The 20,093-nt window shown below is 32.4% G+C and overlaps 3 protein-coding genes and 1 non-coding gene across 9 annotated transcripts; 1 reads left to right on the top strand and 3 right to left on the bottom strand.

Annotated features, from left to right (window-relative positions):
- The first annotated feature begins 434 nt into the window (after positions 1–434).
- LOC101256984 (uncharacterized) lies at positions 435–1,387 on the top strand. The gene is made up of 2 exons (XR_011221591.1): positions 435–671; positions 1,134–1,387. It is a non-coding gene; the product is annotated as an uncharacterized protein (transcript).
- Positions 1,388–4,524: 3,137 nt separating this feature from the next.
- Positions 4,525–7,741, bottom strand: LOC101257277 (zinc finger CCCH domain-containing protein 66). Of its 4 annotated transcripts, none has more exons than XM_004242473.5 (2): positions 7,511–7,741; positions 4,525–6,855 (listed from the first exon to the last, which is right to left on the bottom strand). In XM_004242473.5, exons 1-2 carry the CDS (start codon positions 7,522–7,524, stop codon positions 4,770–4,772), a joined length of 2,100 nt encoding a protein of 699 aa, XP_004242521.2. In that variant the 5' UTR covers positions 7,525–7,741; the 3' UTR covers positions 4,525–4,769. The 4 variants fall into 4 exon arrangements, with proteins under 4 accessions (XP_004242521.2, XP_010323138.2, XP_004242522.2 ...); XM_010324836.4 differs by having other exon boundaries at positions 4,525–6,845; XM_004242474.5 differs by having other exon boundaries at positions 7,234–7,515.
- Positions 7,742–12,700: 4,959 nt separating this feature from the next.
- LOC100301941 (PI-phospholipase C PLC6) lies at positions 12,701–18,509 on the bottom strand. 3 transcript variants are annotated; one of them, XM_010324704.4, is made up of 9 exons: positions 15,679–18,509; positions 15,355–15,551; positions 15,129–15,270; positions 14,577–14,771; positions 14,135–14,331; positions 13,863–13,980; positions 13,626–13,778; positions 13,367–13,453; positions 12,701–13,170 (listed from the first exon to the last, which is right to left on the bottom strand). In XM_010324704.4, exons 1-9 carry the CDS (start codon positions 15,985–15,987, stop codon positions 12,865–12,867), a joined length of 1,704 nt encoding a protein of 567 aa, XP_010323006.1. In that variant the 5' UTR covers positions 15,988–18,509; the 3' UTR covers positions 12,701–12,864. The 3 variants fall into 3 exon arrangements, with proteins under 3 accessions (XP_010323006.1, XP_010323005.1, NP_001234284.1); XM_010324703.4 differs by having other exon boundaries at positions 14,135–14,337; positions 15,679–16,158; NM_001247355.1 differs by having other exon boundaries at positions 12,746–13,170; positions 14,135–14,328; positions 15,679–15,987.
- A 144-nt stretch (positions 18,510–18,653) lies between these two features.
- On the bottom strand, positions 18,654–19,895 carry LOC101257782 (probable pyridoxal 5'-phosphate synthase subunit PDX1). The gene has a single exon (XM_004242475.5). It carries the CDS (start codon positions 19,753–19,755, stop codon positions 18,826–18,828), a length of 930 nt encoding a protein of 309 aa, XP_004242523.1. The 5' UTR covers positions 19,756–19,895; the 3' UTR covers positions 18,654–18,825.
- Between the last annotated feature and the right edge of the window lie 198 nt (positions 19,896–20,093).

The raw sequence follows: 20,093 nt of genomic DNA, 5'->3' as shown, positions 1-20,093 counted from the left end.
ATCAATTGAACCATATGCATGTACGATAAAAATTATATAATCGATTCCAATTTATCTGAAATTTAATCGCAATAGTTGTTGTAGTATCATGACTTTCCTAAACAATGCTTCTATTCAAGGAAAGAAATTTTGTTATAAATATTTAGCTTTCTTTAAAATGAAGATAAAATTTAAATTGATGGTTTTATTTCGAGTAAAGGAAGCTACAACAAACTCGTTGACCCAAATTTGACGGATTAGAAAATTAAAACACATTATTATTTCCAAACAAAGTCGTGGCCACGTAAAGCTCACCAGTTGCTAATTTATGTCAACTCTTCAACACATACACATCTATATCGAATTCATCTAAATTTAATATTTTTAATTCAACTTAAAAATTATAAACTAAGCAAAATTATATCAATAAATAGAAGTAAGTAGAAGATATGAACACATAATTTAAAATATAATAGGTTTAATATTATTAAAATTCTTTTAATATTAAACTCATTAAATTTAAATTTTGAATCCGTCTCTGTCTTCTAACACCCTTATAAATAAAGGAGGCCATTTGAGTTCTCATCATCTTGTGATGGCGGCTGGTTTTGGAATTCGACACTACTTGTGTATGATGTTTCTTCTTTCAATTATATTTTGTGTTTCAGCACGAAATTTCATTTCAATCTCAGGTAATATATATACACCCCTTCTTTAATTATGATATATTGTAAAAATAAACTTATTGCTAGGTTCATTCCAAACATATTACATGCAATCGATTGTTAAAATCAATAATTATTTAAATTAATCTTTTTGAAAATTGAAATAAATCATATCCATTTTATAAATCAATTTAACTTTTTCGCCTTTACTCTTTCTTTTTCGGAGTTCTTGATGAGTAAATATGACATTTTAAATAAAAAGAAACCCAAAAATCTTGATATATGGAGAAACAATATCACTTTTTTATTCTACATAAGATATCATATCAAAATTTCTTTATTTGACTCGTATTGTAAATACCCCTTGCTAATCTATTAATGATATGACTATGAGAGTTTGTCATTTTGGGGTATACAGTAATTCCTTTTCGAAATAAATTATTATTTATTTTGTTTTATAATTGTAAACATGTCGCGATATTTATGTAGATGATGAGATGGCAATGTTACAAGTGGAGGTGAAGAGGTCCCTGCTTTCAGTGCAGCTAGATGATTATGGTTCACCTTCTGCCAACCGCAATCACTATCCTGGCAAGCCCAGCAAGTCCAAAGGTGGACGTGGCTAATTCATGAACTGAATTATAAATATATAAATATTTATTAATCCAAATATATCTTAAATAGTACAAATAAAATGCCCAAAATTTGTAATGCAAATGTCACTAATATATATTATTATTTCATATTCTCTTGCTGCTTATTTATGAAAATGTTATAAATACGAATTTGACTATAATATTTTTTAAGTGTTTATGGTACTTATAAAGTGCGCTTTGAGTTGTTGAATTGATATATGGAGGATTTTTATTTCAATGAAACTAATGATCATGCATTTTCGATTACAAGAACTTACATGGTAAGTCTAATTTCAGGTGTTGGGCTTGCTATTTAATATAATAATACTTGAAAAATAAATTCCGTTATGAAATTTTAAATTTTATGGGTGCAAGTACATGATAGTTTCTTATAATTTTATTTATTAAAGTTAAAATTCCATGATAGTAACTATTTTTTCAAAAACTGATGAGTGGGCGCAATTTTACGTATAATGGGCTTAAAGAAGCTTCATGTTTTGGGCCATTTTCGAGGCCCAAATATGCTTGAAATAGACCCATTCCACACATGTAATGGGCTCAAACATACACCGGACATTAATCCAGCCGGCCTGTAATTTGTGATGTAAAAATCAAGGAAAATAGGTGTTCTAAAATTTATTTCCTTAATTAAATTACGAAATTAATGCAATTTCAGAAAATATTTTCCTCACTTTTTAACTCTTATGCGTAACTACCTAATTTGAAAGATGTATGAATAACAATAACACAACAGTGAAATTTTATAAATAGATATGAACACAACAGAGTGTACGCAGTCTTATTTCTACCTTGTTATTGAAATAGTTATTTCCAAAAAAAATTACATACACCAAATAAACATGTTAATTTTAGAAGTTCCATTTCAAATAATATGGGAGTTCTCACTTTAATTATGTTAGGACTTAATTGGCTTTGTAGTCCTTAATGAATTTAGGGACTATTTTTTATGTATACCCTATTATTTAGAAGAGTACAATCTTGTTAAGTAAAGGCTCTTAAATGGACACCTTTAGCATATAACAAATAAAAATTTCATATTTTTATATTTTCGCAAAGTTTGCATAATTGCGCTTCATAGCAAACATAGAAACTGTATAATTCGCTATACATATAGAGTTGAAGCAAATTGTATAAAACGAAGTGTATAAAACGAGAAAGAGAAAAACACTTGGATAGAGAATTGTATAAACAAAGTGTTTGAAACGAATTGTATGATTATAAGTGTATAGAATGATTATATACAATTTGAATTTGTATAAAATGAGAAAGAGAGATAAAAGAGACTTGAACAAGGAATATACAATTGAATCGAATTGTATAAAATGAGAAAGAGAGAAATTAGATACAATTTGAATTTGTTATAAAACGAGAAAAAGAGAAAGGCAAAAGAAACTGGGCAGGGGAGTATTTTTATTGTATAATTATAAGTGTATAGGATGAAAATATATGTACTTGCATATGTATATACAATTTTCTCACGCTTTATACAAACAGAAATGCAATTTATACATTTCGCTTCTGTTTGTATAAGTGAGAAAGGCGAGGGTTGCGAGCGAGATCTGGAAAAGGGGAGAAAGGCGCAAAAATATCTGTATTTATACAATTTTCTCTGCTTTATACAAATAGAAACCATTTTTATACACTTATATAAAAAGTAAGGAAGCTAGTGAGAGATTGGAGCGAGAATGAAAGAGTGGTGAACGAGATTTTTGAGAGAGAGGCGACTGGCAAATTTTTGCAAACGTTTGCTATGGAGCACAATTAAATCAAAACCCTAGCTACTCCATTTATTTTAGGTTATTAGTTTACTATTATATACAATTATTCCTTCTTAAATATAATATATTATGACACCACAGTAGTATAATCTTGTTAAGGCCGGAAAATCAAGTATCCGAGTAAATCTTATCTAATTAGGTCATTATCAAAGTAAATTCAAGAGAGAAAAAAAAGTTATACTCTTAATCAACTTGATCAAATATCATATAAAGTTAATTTTGATATCTCATCTTATCCTAGTAAATTTGCAATTATTTCTTCCATTTTTTCAAATAAAATAAATTAGTTCGACATTGAGATAATTTAATATGCGCACAAACACTCTTAGGGGTGTTTGATTGAGAATAAGTTATTCTAGAAATATCCTTTCATATATATGAGATTAATTTATTTCAAACTTGACAATCGAACAAAGTCTATATTATTGGCTATTCCCGCAGTTTAAAAAAGAATAATCTCCTTCCTTTTTAATTTGTTCAAAGAAGAATGATCTATTTTTTTTTTGGTAACATTTTACTTTCAGCTTTCTACGTGGCATATTTAAGACCACAAAATTAAGGACAATTTTATACATTTAATATAACTTTAATTTAGAATCATAAAATACAATAATTTTCTTTATTTTCTTAAATTTAATGTCAAATTAAATTAAACTATTTTTTATAAAACAAAAAAAGTATAATTTTATTCTAACATTATTTATTTTTATCGGTCGCACAAACTCAACTGGTCCAAAGTCCATATTGCCGGCCATAATTTAGCAAGTAAACGTCAATCTATTATCCAATAGATAGGATCGGGCGGCTCTATTAAATTTCTACATCTTTTCCTACTTTTGACTTTTGAAGCCAATTGACTAATTAAAATATTGCCACTTGATTTGAACTGTCTCCAAATATTGCATCACATTATTCATTGCACCGCCTTTTCATAAATCTCTGAATTTGGCCTGCCCTACCTTTAGCACTCCAAATTCATCATTCAATATTTTGACTCAATTAATCCAAACTTATGTTATGTAGGGTTCATAAAATCGATAAAACTTTTCTTCTTGAAAATTAATTTTCTTTTCTTTTTTATTTCTGAGCCCTTGAAATAAGGTGATAAGCTGGTATATAAGTAATAAGTTCGGTTGAACAAATACTTCTATTCAAAATTCATCAAATGTATATAAATTATTAATTTAAAACTTGACAATATAAAATGACTAAAATTTCAAACTCATAACAGGTAAATCCTAATCTGCGTCTGCTTGAAATGAGACCTTTGAGATTGATAATATTTGATGGTTCAATCTATCTAGAATTTATCATTCGTGTACGCTGACAATTATACGTTCTGAATAATCAAATTTCATCCCGTTGCATACACTTATTTCAGACAAATCACAAACCATATAACTATAACAAAAAATAATGTAGGAAGGTGTAATTTGATATGTTGGCTTTTGAATCAGAGTAATTTCATTTGTATCATTATTCATTGCCGTGTTACATAGTCTATAGTGATGAGATTAATCAAAATTCTGAACTTAAAAATAAAAAATAAAAGATACAAATATTTGTAAGAGCAGAATTCTTCCACCCTGTCCAAAGAAAGACCTTTGTGTAGCCCCCTATCTGCTTATCATAACGAAAAAGAATACAAAAAATTGCAAAAGAACTTGTTAGATATTACTCCATGAGCAGTATCAATGCACAATCTGCTCCTGCTCCATGTATAGCTGGTCTACCCATGTTGGCATTGTCTCAGAACCTCGACTAGTATTCAACCGATACTGTTGATCTTCCATCGTAGCCAATTGTCTCGAAGTCATAGAAGGGGAATGCGGAGATTGAACCCAAGAGACATCAGGCTCAACGAGCGAGTCAGAAACTGAGGATTCACTTGTAGTAGGAAACCTACTGCCACTGCTCCGTAAACCAAAGGAAGCAGATTTTCTCAACTTATTGAGCTCTTCCTTCTGGATGCCCCAGTCCAATTTACCATCAGGTGAACCCCAACCTGAGAGGTTAGAAGGCACAGCGGATGCATTAGGAAGACGGCCTGCACCACTTCGATCAATGAAACTCTGGCTTCGCTTGGCAAATGCAGCTGCCCTTGAACTCAAAACTGCTGTCGCTGCAGCATTAGATGGATCAATTCCATATGAAGATGATGTCCTAAAAGACGGTGAGGATTGACTGGAGGAATAGCTTGACATATGTTGCTGGTTCATGTTCTGTCGCATCTGCATCCCTTTGGGAGATTGCAGCTGGGGAGATACAGCATCAAGTGATAGTCCTTGCAGCTGAGACAGTATCTTGGCATCAAGGTTTGCTATTATATCATCAAGATTAGAGGGGTTCAATCCACCATGCCTACTGAATTCACCGTTTCGATCATTTAAAGAAGCTGCAAAAGCAGCAGCTTTGGCTGAAGAACTATTCCACCTGGATGGCGAAGAAAGAGCAGATAACTCATCCATCAGCTGATCTTGCATCAGATAACCATTACCTATATCCATGTCTCTGGCATTGATTGCGGTTTTTAACCGACTAATCGGCAGTTGCAAGGTTGGAGTTGCAGGGCTGGACAGGCAGGTCCACAAAGATCCACCCACAGAAGAAGCTCCTGCAGAAGGAGACATAGGTGGAGTTGAAGTAGGAGGTACCATAACTGATGGAGAGCCAAGGGCTAGTGGAGTAATCGATGTGATATCCAATGACGACGCGCCACTGGAATATGATCTAGGGGAAAGAACAGCAGACCCCGTGGAAGGATACAAGGGTCGAAGTTCTTCAGGTTTGTGGGCAAAGAAACAAACCCTCCTATTGCAATTTGTTTCATCCTTGCACATACGGGTCCGGTATTGTGCAGGGTGAAGCCAGCACTCAAAAATACCATGTGCATACTCACAAGAGTCTCCCCTTTGGCATGTCCCCTTGCGAAAGTCTGGACAAGGGACACAACTATAGTGGTACTTACTAGGGTCACGCCTTCTAGCGTTTTCACCAGGGTGAACAAAGGGGCACTCTGTCCAATCATGGGAGTATGCTCTCGAGCACGGTTTCACCTTAAATATGTACATTCTAAAGTCATCAGTCCCATATATCCCATTCTTTATGTCCGGAAGAGAGGGATCGACAGGATACTCTTTCTTCTCGATCCCAAATTTAGATACAGTTGGAGTCAACAACAGTTGTTCCTCTGCTTGTTCAGAAATGATCTGATCAATCACCTCGTCGGTGCTGGATCCTCCAAGCAAGTGCTCCAGTATCTTCCTCCTAGAGTTGAGGCAACAACTCTGACCAGAGATCAGGTCAACAGCTCGTTTCCCGTTTGAATCCACCAAATTCACATCAGCAGAAGCATCAACCAAGAGCTTGACAACCTCAAGCAAAGCTGCAGAGCCACCAGAAATTGCGCAGTGAAGCGCAGTAGCCCTATCCGAACCACAAGCTTGATTAACATCAACACAACCCTTCTCAAGCATATAACTCAGCACCTGTTTGCTGCCAAAAGTAGCAGCAACCATAAGGGGTGTCCTCTCCTCATATCCCATCTTCTTTACACCAACTCTCCTAACATACCATAAGCCCACCTCATTGATGTCATGGCCTTCCTCTTCTACAGCCTTCTGGAAGTTTCTAATATCATCCGAGGCCGACAACTCGAGCAAAAGGGAGAAATCAGGGACAAGTTCTTTTTGCTTCTGAATTTTACCTTCCATGGCTAATTCAGTAGAACAAACTTCACTCCCAGAACCACTACACATGAATAGGGTCTGTACTTCTCTACAAAATTTAGTACAAATTATTATCAAATTTCACCAACGAGATAAAATCTGCAGCAAGCATAATCTTCCTACTTGACCAATGGAAATGAAATTTCAAAACCCCATATACTAGTCTATAACTAATAAAAGCAATAAAAAATCCAAACAAACATAAATTTGTTAATCTAACACATAAGCTAGAAATCAGTTCCAATTTTTGAGCAGTAAAGTCCAAATCATGCGAATTTACCGCTAATGGTCAAAAACACACCAGAACTATCATTTTTACTGATGCTTCACTAATTTATTCTCTTTTCCTATCTGAATTATCAAATTCTAAGGTATTAAAACACATCTCGAAGAGAATGCTAATTTTCAAAAGTTTCCTTTTCCTTACCTGAATTATCACCATCTTCTCGACTAGGTGTATGTTAATAATTTAATTAGAAAAATATACGAACTGATAATTGGAGCGCAAATAATAGTTGATCATTAACTCAATAAAAAGGAAAAGAAGTCTACGCTATTAAAGGCGGGGGACGGACAAAAAGGTAGCCCCTAAACATGTATGCATATTAATTTAGAATTAATAAAATCAAAATTTTAACTTCGTCGCTAAGTTTCCACGAGTAGTTAATACTACATAACAAGAATGAAATAATGAGAAAACACACCTCAACTCTTGCATAGAAAAATATATAAAGGAGGGTTTAGAACCCCAAATGTTGTGGAGAGAGAAAGGAGCAACACACGAACAAGAAATGAGTTGCTAATGGAGGTAACTAGAAATCCTCCTTTTAACTACAACAAAAACGTACGAACCATCAAACAGTGGGACAGGTGGAGAGTGAGAGAACGCAAAAATTCAATGTAAAATTATACAATTAAATAAAGAAATGTAGAACAAATATATTTTGTTAATAAAGTGAATAAATAATTTTTAAAGTGAATTACTTTTTGTGTTTTTATTAGTAACTACTAAATCTATTAACACTTCTAATATCATGAAATTATAAAAAATAATACTTAAAAATTATGAGTTATTAAAATTAAAATACTATATTATTTTACATTTAAGATTACGTATTAACAAACATTAATAATATAAAAAAAAATTAAAAAAATTATATATCTTATCATTTATTCTTAATAATATAAGTATAAATTAATGAATGTAAAAATGCATATCGATAAGCAATGGAGTTACTAAGGCACTTAATTGAAGCAAAGTACATAAATCTTTTAATAGTAAAGAAAGAATAAGAGGTTCAAGATTTTCTTTGTTTTAAAATGAGAGAAAATTCATCGATTTATAAACAACAAATGATAGTGTAAATAAATATATATTGTGCTTTATCAAAAAGATTACAACTATTTAAAAAAGTTGCAACCCTTCGAAAGGTTACAATCTTTCATAAAAATCATAATTTTTCATAAAAATCACAACTCTTTATTAAAGTCAAAATTTTTATTATAGTCACAACTCTTTATTAGTAATTCTAATTTGTGATACCGTCATACTGGAGAATATATATATATATATATATATAAAAATTGAAGCAAAAAGCATAAAAACATTAAATACCTTTTCGCCATTTCTACATTCTTTAAATTAAAATCAAAGTTAAATTTTATGATCATAACATATCTGCCGAAGTTTAGTGACCTCGTGATTTCACTTTTTCTTCAAATGAAATGAAAATGAGAAATGGAGATGAAATGCAAATGCTAAATGAAATGCAAATTCAAAAATGGTGGGCTTTTGGCTGACGGATATTGTAAACTTGACTCCCACGTTGACTTCATTCTCACTTTTAAAAACTTTTTACACTAAAATATACATAACAATAAGTGTAACCACAATCAAGTTTTGTAATTCCTCTATGATAAGCGCTTCTTTTCGTGTTTGAGTTTTCTAGATATGGATTCATATTCGATAGGAAGTGAAATTTCATCGCAGGAAATATACATATAATTAGACTTTAATATAAATATTGAATATAAACAAGAAATTATAAAATAAAAATCGATACTATTCATTTTGTTCAATTATAATTGTCCACAATCGACTTGACGCATCGCTTAAGAAATTATAAATAAAAAAATAATTTTACTATACTAGTTTTTGAATATAATACAATATCTTGAAAAATATAATAAATAATTAAAATAAATTAAAAATTTAATATAAAAATATTTATTTTTAATATAATTTATAAGAATTATTGAACGGAGGAGTACAAGACAGTTCAATAACTCGAATCGGCCGGATAGAATTGTTTGTTTATTTATTTTGGCGGTTCGGGAGGAAGACGTACGGAACCTTAGTTCCTTAAATAAGAGTGTGTATAATCACAAATTTAAAAAAGAATAATTATCTCAATTTTTATATAAGAAAGTCCGATGATATTGATGGGTGATGAAGCACTTTGGAATAGTCGTACACAAAGTGAATTTACGTGGAAGATATGTATGTGTTCATTTGGCATGGTCCCAATTTTATTATGCATGAAACACCATTCAAATTTCTATCAAATTTAAATTTTAATCGAGAATTTGAATAAGGAAAAAATTATATATATTAATGCTTATTTTTTAAAAAATGTATAAAGTTGAAAGTGTACAAATAATTGCCTCGAGTGGATCATTGTGACAAAGATGCGCACTGCGGAACGTGGAACTTATCGACACAAACACACAAAACCAGATTGTCGACTTTGGAGCCTCCAATTATTATTTTCCCTCTAGAACCTCCCTTTATTTTTCAGTTTCGTACGACACTGTTAGATATTTTTTATAAAAAAATATTTTTTTTCCTGAAATTTGGAGGGTAAAAGTTACATTTTCATAAAGAAAATGTATATTAAAAATTGATGATATGGATATAATAGAACGCAAAATCTTATCGTTTATGATGCGGATTCGATAGAATTATATTGTTATAGTCTAATCTTGTATTTATTTTAAAAAATTATTTTTTATAATATATAGATATTATATTTTTAATTAGTTTTATTTTATCAACTATTTTAAAAATATATTTATTGTTAATTTATTATTTTTATAATATGAAAAAAGATAAATATTTTCTCTTTTTAAAAAATGTCATGTAGTTGAAAACTTGGAAAAGCGCTTCTCATATATCTAAATAAAAGTGTTGAGAATATTAGTTATAAAATGCGTTTAGCAAATTAGTTTTATGAGTAAAATTATGTGTCTTCTTATTCCTATATAAATACTTTCGTTTAATTTTATTTGTCCATTATTTTAATGTATGTTTAATTATTCATTTATTACTTTTAGATATCAAGAAAAAATAAATATTTTATCTTTTAAAAAAATGTCATATCGTTGAAAACTTGAAAAAACGCTTCTCTCACACCTAAATAGAATAGCTGAGAATATAAGGCATAAAACGTGTTCAACAACCTCGTTTTATGAGTAAAATTTTATATTTAGTTTATTGCTGAAATTACTATATTACCCCTTTCAATTAATTTTATTTATCCACTATTTTAGAAAATATATATAGATTTTTTTTTATTTCATTCGTTACTTTTATAATATCAAGAAAATATAAATATTTTATCTTTTTTAAATATTATGTGGTTGAAAATTTAAAAAAACCGCTTCTCATATACCTAAATAGAAAAAGACAAAAAAAAGTCCAACGAATACATAAATTTATATCTTCTTATTTATTAGTAAATTTTCTATATTACCTTTCACTCAAATTTTACTTGTCCGTTATTTTTAAAATATATTTATTTAGTGTCGAGGGGTTAGAATAATCCATACACTTGTAATTTTGAACCGGTCTTTGTTTATGTTGGCCAATAATATAGTCTATCTTATGAAATTTTTGGCACGAAAAAATTGGTAGTTAGTAACAGTGTTTGTTAGAGTCTTAATTAGAGCACTAATCTACTCATGAAAGTTAAAAGAGTTGAGACAATTATAAATATATAAAAATTATTTTAGCTCAAAAATATATAAGATTTCGCCCTATGTTTAGATTACATAGATTAAATTTGAATTGCGTATTATTGGATTTATTCATGTTCGAGATCTCTAATTAAGAATGAAACAGTTTTACCACTACATTATAAAAGTAAATAAACTTATTTTTGTTTCGTTTTAAAAAAAAATAATTTTTTCGTGAAAAATATTGTATGGCGACAAAACATTAGGAAATGACTTATTTAGTGATAAATTAGTAAAATATTTCTTCCATTTTAATTGACGAGCACAATTAATTTGACTGTCTTGTCAATGTCGCATTAATTAATCTAAAATATTAGTCTCTTTTCATCACTAGATATTGTTTTAGATTTAACTGTGTGGAGATTGTTTTTGGCTCAATCGTCAAGTTTGGTTCTACAGGTAATTAACTTTGCATCTTCCAATTAAGGAAAGTGACATTAGCACTAATTAATCTGCTCCACAAAATCATAGGATATTTATGGACCTACTTTAAAAAGAAGGGCAATAATATTGTTCAATATCTAAGTTTGGTCGATCTTTTTATTTTATCGGGTACATATTTCATAAAAATCTAAGTTAAGTTCCTTCGGTGTCCTAACATATATATAACGAACAGCGATATATACAAAGTTTTTATCAACAAGTTAAATATATATGCTATATAATTTTCAATGAAGAAGCTTTTGATGAATTTGACTTTTATCTTTATATATAAAACCTCATCATTATTTCATTTAAAATAGAAGGGATATTACATTATTACTAAGATATATATATTATATATCACAAGTATTTTTATTTCTTTTGGTGGAAAAAATCTTTTTTTTTTTGTGTGTGTATTGTAGTTGAACAACTGAAGTTCAAACATCTTTTTATAGGAAGAATCATTTTCTAACCTACCTGCGAGCATATCTTTAAATAAAAATTGACTTTGCTATTCTTTGTTTGCTATATTGGTGAACTACGAGGAACTGTAAGATCAGTGAGAGTTTTCTACATATAATGTTATTTTTAGCACTATGATAATTAAATGATTGGACCATATTAAAGTTCTAATATATACAATTTGTGTGTATTGGAGTGGTAACACTTGATTCAATTGGGCTTTTCTAATTAACCGTTTGGCATGTTTTATTGTGAAATTTATAAAAAAAAAATTGTTTTAATTTTCCAAGTGAAAAATATAACTTTTGGTCCATACATTAAAAGTGATTGATGTTTTTAAAATGTAAAATTAGAGTATAGTACCAACAATATTATCTAGGGTAACTTTTCCATATAGCAAACATAAAAATTATTTTTGTATTCTATAATTATACTTTGTATAATTACGTTTCATAACAAACATAAATATGTATATTTTGCTATACATATAAAAAAAACAGTTGTACAATTCGCTATACATATACAAAGAAATCATTTGTATAGTTCGCTATATATACACAAAACAAAGAAGTTGTATACAAATGATCAATTGTATAATTTGTGTATGTATAAAACGAGAAAGAGATAAAGACAAAAAGAAATTTGGCAGAAAAATATTTGTATTGTATAATTATAAGTGTATAGGATAAAGACATAGATGTTTACATGTGTATATACAATTTTCTCTCGCTTTATACAAACAGGAACACAATTTATACATACATTTGTTTCTGTTTGTATAAGCGAGAGAGGCAAGGATGACAACGAGATCTGGGAGAGTGGCGCGCGAGGAAAAGAAAATATGTATATATATACAATTCGTTTGTGTGTATATAAAAGCGAGCGAGCGAGGCAATTCGTTTGTGTTTGTATAAAAGCGAGCGAGGGATCGAGGGAGACTTTGAGGGAGAGAGGCAACTGCCAAATAATTTGCTACAACATGGCGCATTGCACAATTAAATCAAAGTGTGGTTATAACATATAATTTGAATCATTAATTTGCCGTTACATACAATTTTTCCTATTATCTATGAGCCCATAATTCCATCTATAGTCTTTGCTTTTCCTTAACTATTTATACTAACTTTCAACTTAACAGATTGGGATTGAGGAAGATTAATTAAGTAGTGAAGTCGAAACGCATGAGAAGTTTTACTGATCTGTAGGCATCTCCTTTGCGATTATACAATGGAACACATCGAATCCCAGTCTTCAGCTCAGAAACAGGCAAACATGTTTGTCCTGCAAATTCATCTTCACCAGATGGATCATAATCTTTAACATCAATCCGAAGCAACGCTAGTTCTAGTACACGAATTGGAAATTCAAATTCTACGTCATCATTCCATATTGGTACCCATTGATCGTTCACTGTCTTTGTTTTGCGCATGTTACAAGCATCCGCAGGTACTCCTACCATTCCAACCTACACAGAGATTAGCTCAATTTGTCAATGCAGCTTTTATTATCATGATTACAATTGTTTTTTTGCGATAAATTGTCAAATGCAACTAGAAATGTTGTGTAATTGATTTATGCAAAGAGTTTGACTTATATATACCGAGTTACTAACTATAAAAACTACTCAGACAAATCAAAATATCACAATTGAAATAGCTTACCCTGACATAGAAGTCTGGAGGGGAGCAATAATCAAAGTGTCTAAAATGGAAATCTGCACGCCAACCGTCTCCCATGTATATCTTTACCTGTTAATTATCAACATGACTATTACGCATGAAATTAATTATAGTATATGATATTCATATTCTCCAGCAGAATCCCCAAAAAAAAGTGGTATTTATGTGACTAAATAGTACAACAGTAAAGTGTAATCCCACAAAAGTGGAGTCTGACAAGTAAATATTGTATTTTATGAACCTTGAGAGTTTTCTTTACGGGCAAGGCCATGGAATTGAAAACTTCGTCACATAATCCATCAGAACTTAGTAAAAATTCTGGTTTTTTCACATAGCCACAGCCTCCATTGGCTCGAAAAAATCCTTGCATCATCCAAAGGAACCTATCATATCCCTGTTACAAGGAGTAAGTCATATTTTATTAAGGTTCTTTTATTTGAAGGAATTAAAATCGATATGGCAAGTGAGAGTACTTGACCTGCATGTTAAATGCAACCATCTGTGCTCCACGCAGCCATGCAATTAGAGGATCATAGTTTGATGAAGTAAAGCGTGCACCCTTTGGGTACACCCTTAGAATATTTCGCTGTGTAAATCTGAAGTATATATCAAAATATCATTTCATAATACATGGATTATGATTTATGCCTCAACCTTGTGCTCTGAACGCGTTGAGGCGTAGTATACATAAAATGATGAAACAAGTAATAGTAAAGAAAGAGCTAATGGAGCTGAAGTTTATATATTTACCGGATAAGTTGATGGCTATGTTCAGCTACAGCGGCTTCAAGGGCTAGTTCATTCATGCTACAACGTCCAACTTTATCAGAACTTCCATGGCTTCCAAAATTTTCCATACTACCTTTGTGCTTCGTGGCATGGATTGCAATCAAATCTCTATATTTGGGAACTTCGTCTTCGTCTCCCTCCTCTAATTGTATTTGCTGCTGGTACTTTGTAGAACATAAGTAAATAATATTTATAATTTTATAATGGCAAGTGTACAGTAGTTAGGAACCTAAAACTTGAACCAGTTTAACTTTAAAATTCTGAATTCGCCTCTAACTGTACTTATCTTATAGAGAACTTGACAATATAAACTTTTTTACACGGATAATGTACAGAAGTTAAACTCGGAAGAAAGTAAAATTGCAAAACAAAAGCAAGAAAATAATATAGGAAGATATTAAACCTGATTATGATTGTTAAGTCCATTCTCTGAACGTCCTCTCTCTGGTGAAACCTTATTGTCTGATTCCGAAGGGCTATCTTCTGTTGGTGGTTTCGTCGAAATTAAGATTCTCTTCACTAACTGGTTTGGTGAAGGGAACACGTCCATATCTGATTTTGGGATGAACAACATCGACCCAAATGTGCTCTTCACCATCTGCGTTCTTAAGAAGTGAGCAAAAATCTTAGTAAAAACTACTCCCTCCGTCCCAATTTATGTGACAGAGTTAGAATTTTCGTAGTTGACCAAGTAAACGACCTGGAATTTTTTTTGTATGTCTTTTTAAATATGTTAAAGTTGTTAAGTAGTTTCAAAAGCTTCAATGTTCGAACTCTTGGTCAAAGCTTAGAAATTTGAATCCTGAAATTTTAATTGAGTCACATAATTAATATTGAAACAGAGGGAGAAATATAAATGAACATAATGTAGTAATTTAGGTAGATTAAAGGCATTTATAACTTCGAACCAAGAAATGAAATTTTGCAAGTGTTTATAAAGTGAAGTTGATTGTACCTGAGCTACTTTTTCTTGAAGGTGTGGATAAGGATGAAGGTGGTCTTCAAAAGTGAGTATAACAGGATATTCAGAAAATGAGAAGGCATCCTCCTTTATGGCTTTCAAACATTTGATTAGTTTAACAGGTGTTGTTAGTGTCCTGCAATCGCGAATAAAGTTATTCAGTATTTGTATCGATGGGAGAGAACAGAAATTGGGTTAAATTATTTGATCAAATAGTTACCCTCCGTGACGAACATTGATATCATCTTTTGTGATATCAGGCCAAAGGTCCAATTCAATCACTCTAACTCCTTTCTTTAGGGCCTTCTTTATTGGTTCAATACTGCAATCACTACTGAGCTGGTTTCCAGTTAAATATGAGTTATGGCCTGTGTAAATATAATAATGGGCTAATGGAGCATCCATATTTTGGTGGACCTGAAGAATCCAATAAATAAATGAAAGTAATTAAAGGTTAGTTATAAGTAATGAGACGAAAGTGAAGATAAAAAACAAAAATCGAGTATCTATATAAGATCAAAACTGAAATAATTATTTTTAATACCTTAGACTGATGAGCAAAGTTATGTTCACCAACAAGAAATTTAAAGAAAGCTTCAAGAGTCAATCCCCTTCTATGAAACTTGTTTAGATGTTTGAGGCTATTGAATACATTTTGGGCCTTTGTGTTAACATTGATCACTTCATTCTGTTCTTTCTTCAGAAAACTAATTAAACCATCCATACTCATAGTATCATTCATTGAGTATGATTCAAATACTTTTTTAATATCTTCTGGAATTTCACCTCCCCTCACTTTGAATACTCTTGACCAGCAAAAGCAAACCTGGAAATGTTGCTTACCATTAGACATTATTATTTTTCTCAACTGGTGCAAAGCAATTCCAATTTGTTATCGTATCAAACTTTGTTTAATGTTCAATTTATATGTGGGAAAACGTTCGGTTTCCATATTCTGGGAATTGCTTAGGAATATAATTTCTCTGTTTCAGAAAGAATATATTATGCCTACACGAAAAGTGATGCTTGTAAATTGTAACTTTCACAAATTTAAGTACATTGAACAGAGTTAACTTTTTTTGATTGGGATAGGTAAAGAAAATCCTGTAGGTGAAACATGATATTTTTTATCAATAACTTTTTAAAAAATAAGTGCATTAGAATTCGAACTTGTACAACTTTTGAGCTTACCTTTACCGATGAATTAAGATTGTAATTAATGACGAAGGGATCCAACAATAAAATTCAAAAAACGTATATACGTTAATTTTAATCTATTTCCATAATACAATCATTTGTTGAGGGTAGGACGGACCAAAAAAGGTAGGAACAAGGTTTGCGTATACCTCATCCTCTCCAAACCCAACCCATAGAATTTCATTGTGTATGTTGTTGTAGTATCGTTTAGAGGAAGGGAATTCAATTGTAGTCCCACGGATAACTTTGCCCCGAAGACATTTTCATCAAACATTCCCAACAGGTTGTAGTCACATAACATGTGATTCATGTCCTCTACTTGACTGTACCTGATGGAGTTGGAATAATACATATGGTAAATGGACATAAATTCCAAGTTCAATAAGTTGGTTTACTATTGCAATAACATAATACTTTGCTTTCTTTCTCTCCAAGTGTGTGATCCAAGTACATTTCGAATTAAGGATTGATAACAAAAAGACCGTCAACAATGAGCATGTTGCTTGCATCTTTCAGCATCTGTTGTGCAGGTTGAATGCTTTATTAAGGCATTCGGTAGTCTTCTCAAAAACAAGGCCAAACATGTGTGTTTACATTAAATTCACGTAGAGAAGGTCTGATATATGTATTTTAATCAGATTAGATAACAAATTCCTAAGGAGGAACACAAATGTTGGTTCTTCATTCCGTTTATAATCTAGGCAGTGCATAGACTAGTGTTTTTATTTCATACCATAACAAACACCTTTGACTGGTTTAATCCATCCAGTGAACACCACCCATCTTATGTCACACCATAACAGACACCTTTGACTAATCGACATCGGCTCTAGAAAAAGTTGCTTATATCAAACTAACACTAGTCTTTGTTTCATGAGAATTATAGATAATTACCCTGGAAAACCTTCTGTTTCACTTCAGTGCTCAGAGTATTGAAATAACCTCTTACTTGGATAGTTTCGGAATATGAAGTCCAACACTGGTTAAAGTTAAAAATTCATTAAGATCATCACTCCACTCATGTCAAAATTTTGGATCAGATGCTAGTTACTAGGATTCTTGCTCTGACACAAAGAAGTTACTGGGTTTCTACTTTCTATGAGTAAAAATCAAAATGAGGTACTTGCTCCAATAATTTAAAGTACTAGTTGGTGGAACCACCTGCGATTATCTTTCTACTCAAATGATTATCTTTCTGCTCAAATATACTTTTTAACCTACTTGCATTACTGTGCTAGTCTTCTCTATTTGCTAGTACAATTTTTTGCATGTCTCAAAGGGACAACATAAGGAGGACAGGACAGTGCCCCTTGTGTGTCAATGGGACACATTTCATGTCCCTAGCAAAATATTGCTCTTCAATTAAAAGAACTAGAATAGTAATCAAGAAGTAGAAGAGAAAATAAAACAATCCGTGCATGTCCCAAAACTGAGGGTGAACATATAGCATTTTTATTCAAGAAAATCCATAATTTTAAAAGGCTAAATGGCTCTCCTTGAGCATAGTTAGCTATGCTGCAAATTCATTTTGAAACAAATTGAGCATCATGATGTAGCTTAAGGCCAGTCAACAACCTAGCCGTGGATACAGCATAATCAGGATACAAGAAATTCACAAACAGTGCAGACATTTTCACAGCAGAGAAATTTTTTGGTGCAGAAATTGATTGTAGATCTGGTTAACAATCCCAAACCACAGCCGGATATTGGCGTAAACAAACACACTCGTATCCCTAACATATAAGCTATTTCTTTCACGACAATAGATCATTAGAATTTCCCAAAGAAAGAAACAAGCTTTGTCACGGCTACGATAATCAGAGTCATCACTAGTATACAAACTAGAATACTAGTAATAGCAACCCGATTTCTTTCGCTAGAGAATCAAATGCAAGAAGCTTTGACAAGTGAATGACGAAACAACACCAAGATGAATAGGACAAGGATCCCTATAAAATTCACAGATAAACTTCAACACACCAGGAATAGACCCAGGGTGCATTTGGAATCAGCACAGTGAATCTGCTTCTACAAGCAGTAAATAATGAAAGGCAAGTCCCATCATATTGGTACAGACACTAGCTCAAAAAACTAAAATCAGGTGTAATCCAACTAAAACTAGTTGAAAGTTGCACTATATGAACTTTCATCTCCTCTCCAATCGATTTGACTGAAAAACGAGTTCAATGTAATACCATAAACCACGAGGGAGGCTAGTGTGATAGAGCAGAATGTTGGGGTGGGTGGGGGAAATCAAACTTGTATTATTAACATGTGCATCCTCAGAAAAATTCATTCATAAACAAGGTAAACAGTAGAAAATTGAATATCGAAATGCATATAACTGAATTGATCTAATCATCCCATTCCAATGGTTTATAACAACTGGCCATAAAATAAAAAACTAAAATATACGAAGGAGCATATTCCCAGAGAGTATGACATGCTCTGATCCAAGAACAAGATAAAGACATTCTAAAACTTACAACCATCATCACTCAGAACGATTGGCATACCTCTCCACCTTTTCATCAAGATTGATTCCAACCATAGCCTCACCAAGCCCACAGCTAATTTCAGCCAGCAATTGTGGGTCACTGTAATGAGTCACTGCTTGCACGATGGCACGTCCCCTCTTTGCAGGGTCACCACTCTTGAAGATACCAGAACCCACGAACACGCCGTCACATCCCAACTGCATCATAAGCGCTGCATCTGCTGGTGTCGCCACCCCACCTGCTGCAAAGTGAACCACAGGGAGCCTACCAAGTTGCTTTGTTTGCATCACCAGATCGTATGGTGCCTGAATCTTCTTAGCAAAGGTGAAAACCTCATCATCGTCCATGTTGCGCAGCACCCTGATATCACCCATAACGGAACGCACATGACGAACAGCCTCGATAATGTTTCCGGTACCAGCTTCCCCCTTGGTCCGAATCATGGCAGCACCCTCACGGATACGGCGAAGAGCCTCACCCAAATTACGGCAGCCACAGACAAAGGGGATACGGAAATTGTGCTTGTTGATGTGGTTCTCATCGTCAGCAAGGGTAAGCACCTCCGATTCATCAACGTAATCGATTCCAATAGCCTCAAGGATTTGAGCCTCCACGAAATGACCAATACGAGCCTTGGCCATAACAGGAATTGTCACAGCCTGTTTGATTTCTTTGATAAGCTGGGGATCCGACATACGTGCAACGCCGCCCTGAGCGCGTATATCAGCAGGGACACGCTCAAGAGCCATGACAGCACACGCACCGGCCTCCTCGGCTATACGAGCCTGTTCAGCATTAACAACGTCCATGATAACGCCTCCCCGAAGCATCTGAGCGAGACCCACTTTCACAGAGAAGGGGGATTGCTTGGTTGTCTCTGTGAGAGCACCATTTCCGTAAACTGTAACGACACCACTTCCGGCCATAACTGAATTCTCTGTGTAACAGAGAGAAGAGAGAAAAAGGAGAAATGAGAAGATAGGGAAGAAAAGGCGGTGGAGGAGAATTGGGATTTTGTTTCTAAGGATCTCTACTTTTTTATAGGAATATAACAACTACTACTCTTCTTTATTACTAAAAAAAAATATATATATTTAATTCATACAAAATCTGAATTATTTATATGTAGGGCCAGTAGGAATTTATTTTCCGTCATTAGATCCCGTTGTTTTTATAATTAGTTAAGATTCATTTTGGGTGAACGAATATACATAAATGATGAATATGTTAGTGAATAGTTCAAATACATAATTTTAACCAATTG

This window comes from Solanum lycopersicum, chromosome 6 (assembly GCF_036512215.1).
Source record: "Solanum lycopersicum chromosome 6, SLM_r2.1".
Classification (NCBI taxonomy): domain Eukaryota; kingdom Viridiplantae; phylum Streptophyta; class Magnoliopsida; order Solanales; family Solanaceae; genus Solanum; species Solanum lycopersicum.
Note: the sequence above shows the minus strand (reverse complement) of the source record. Positions and strands in the feature narration are given on the sequence as shown.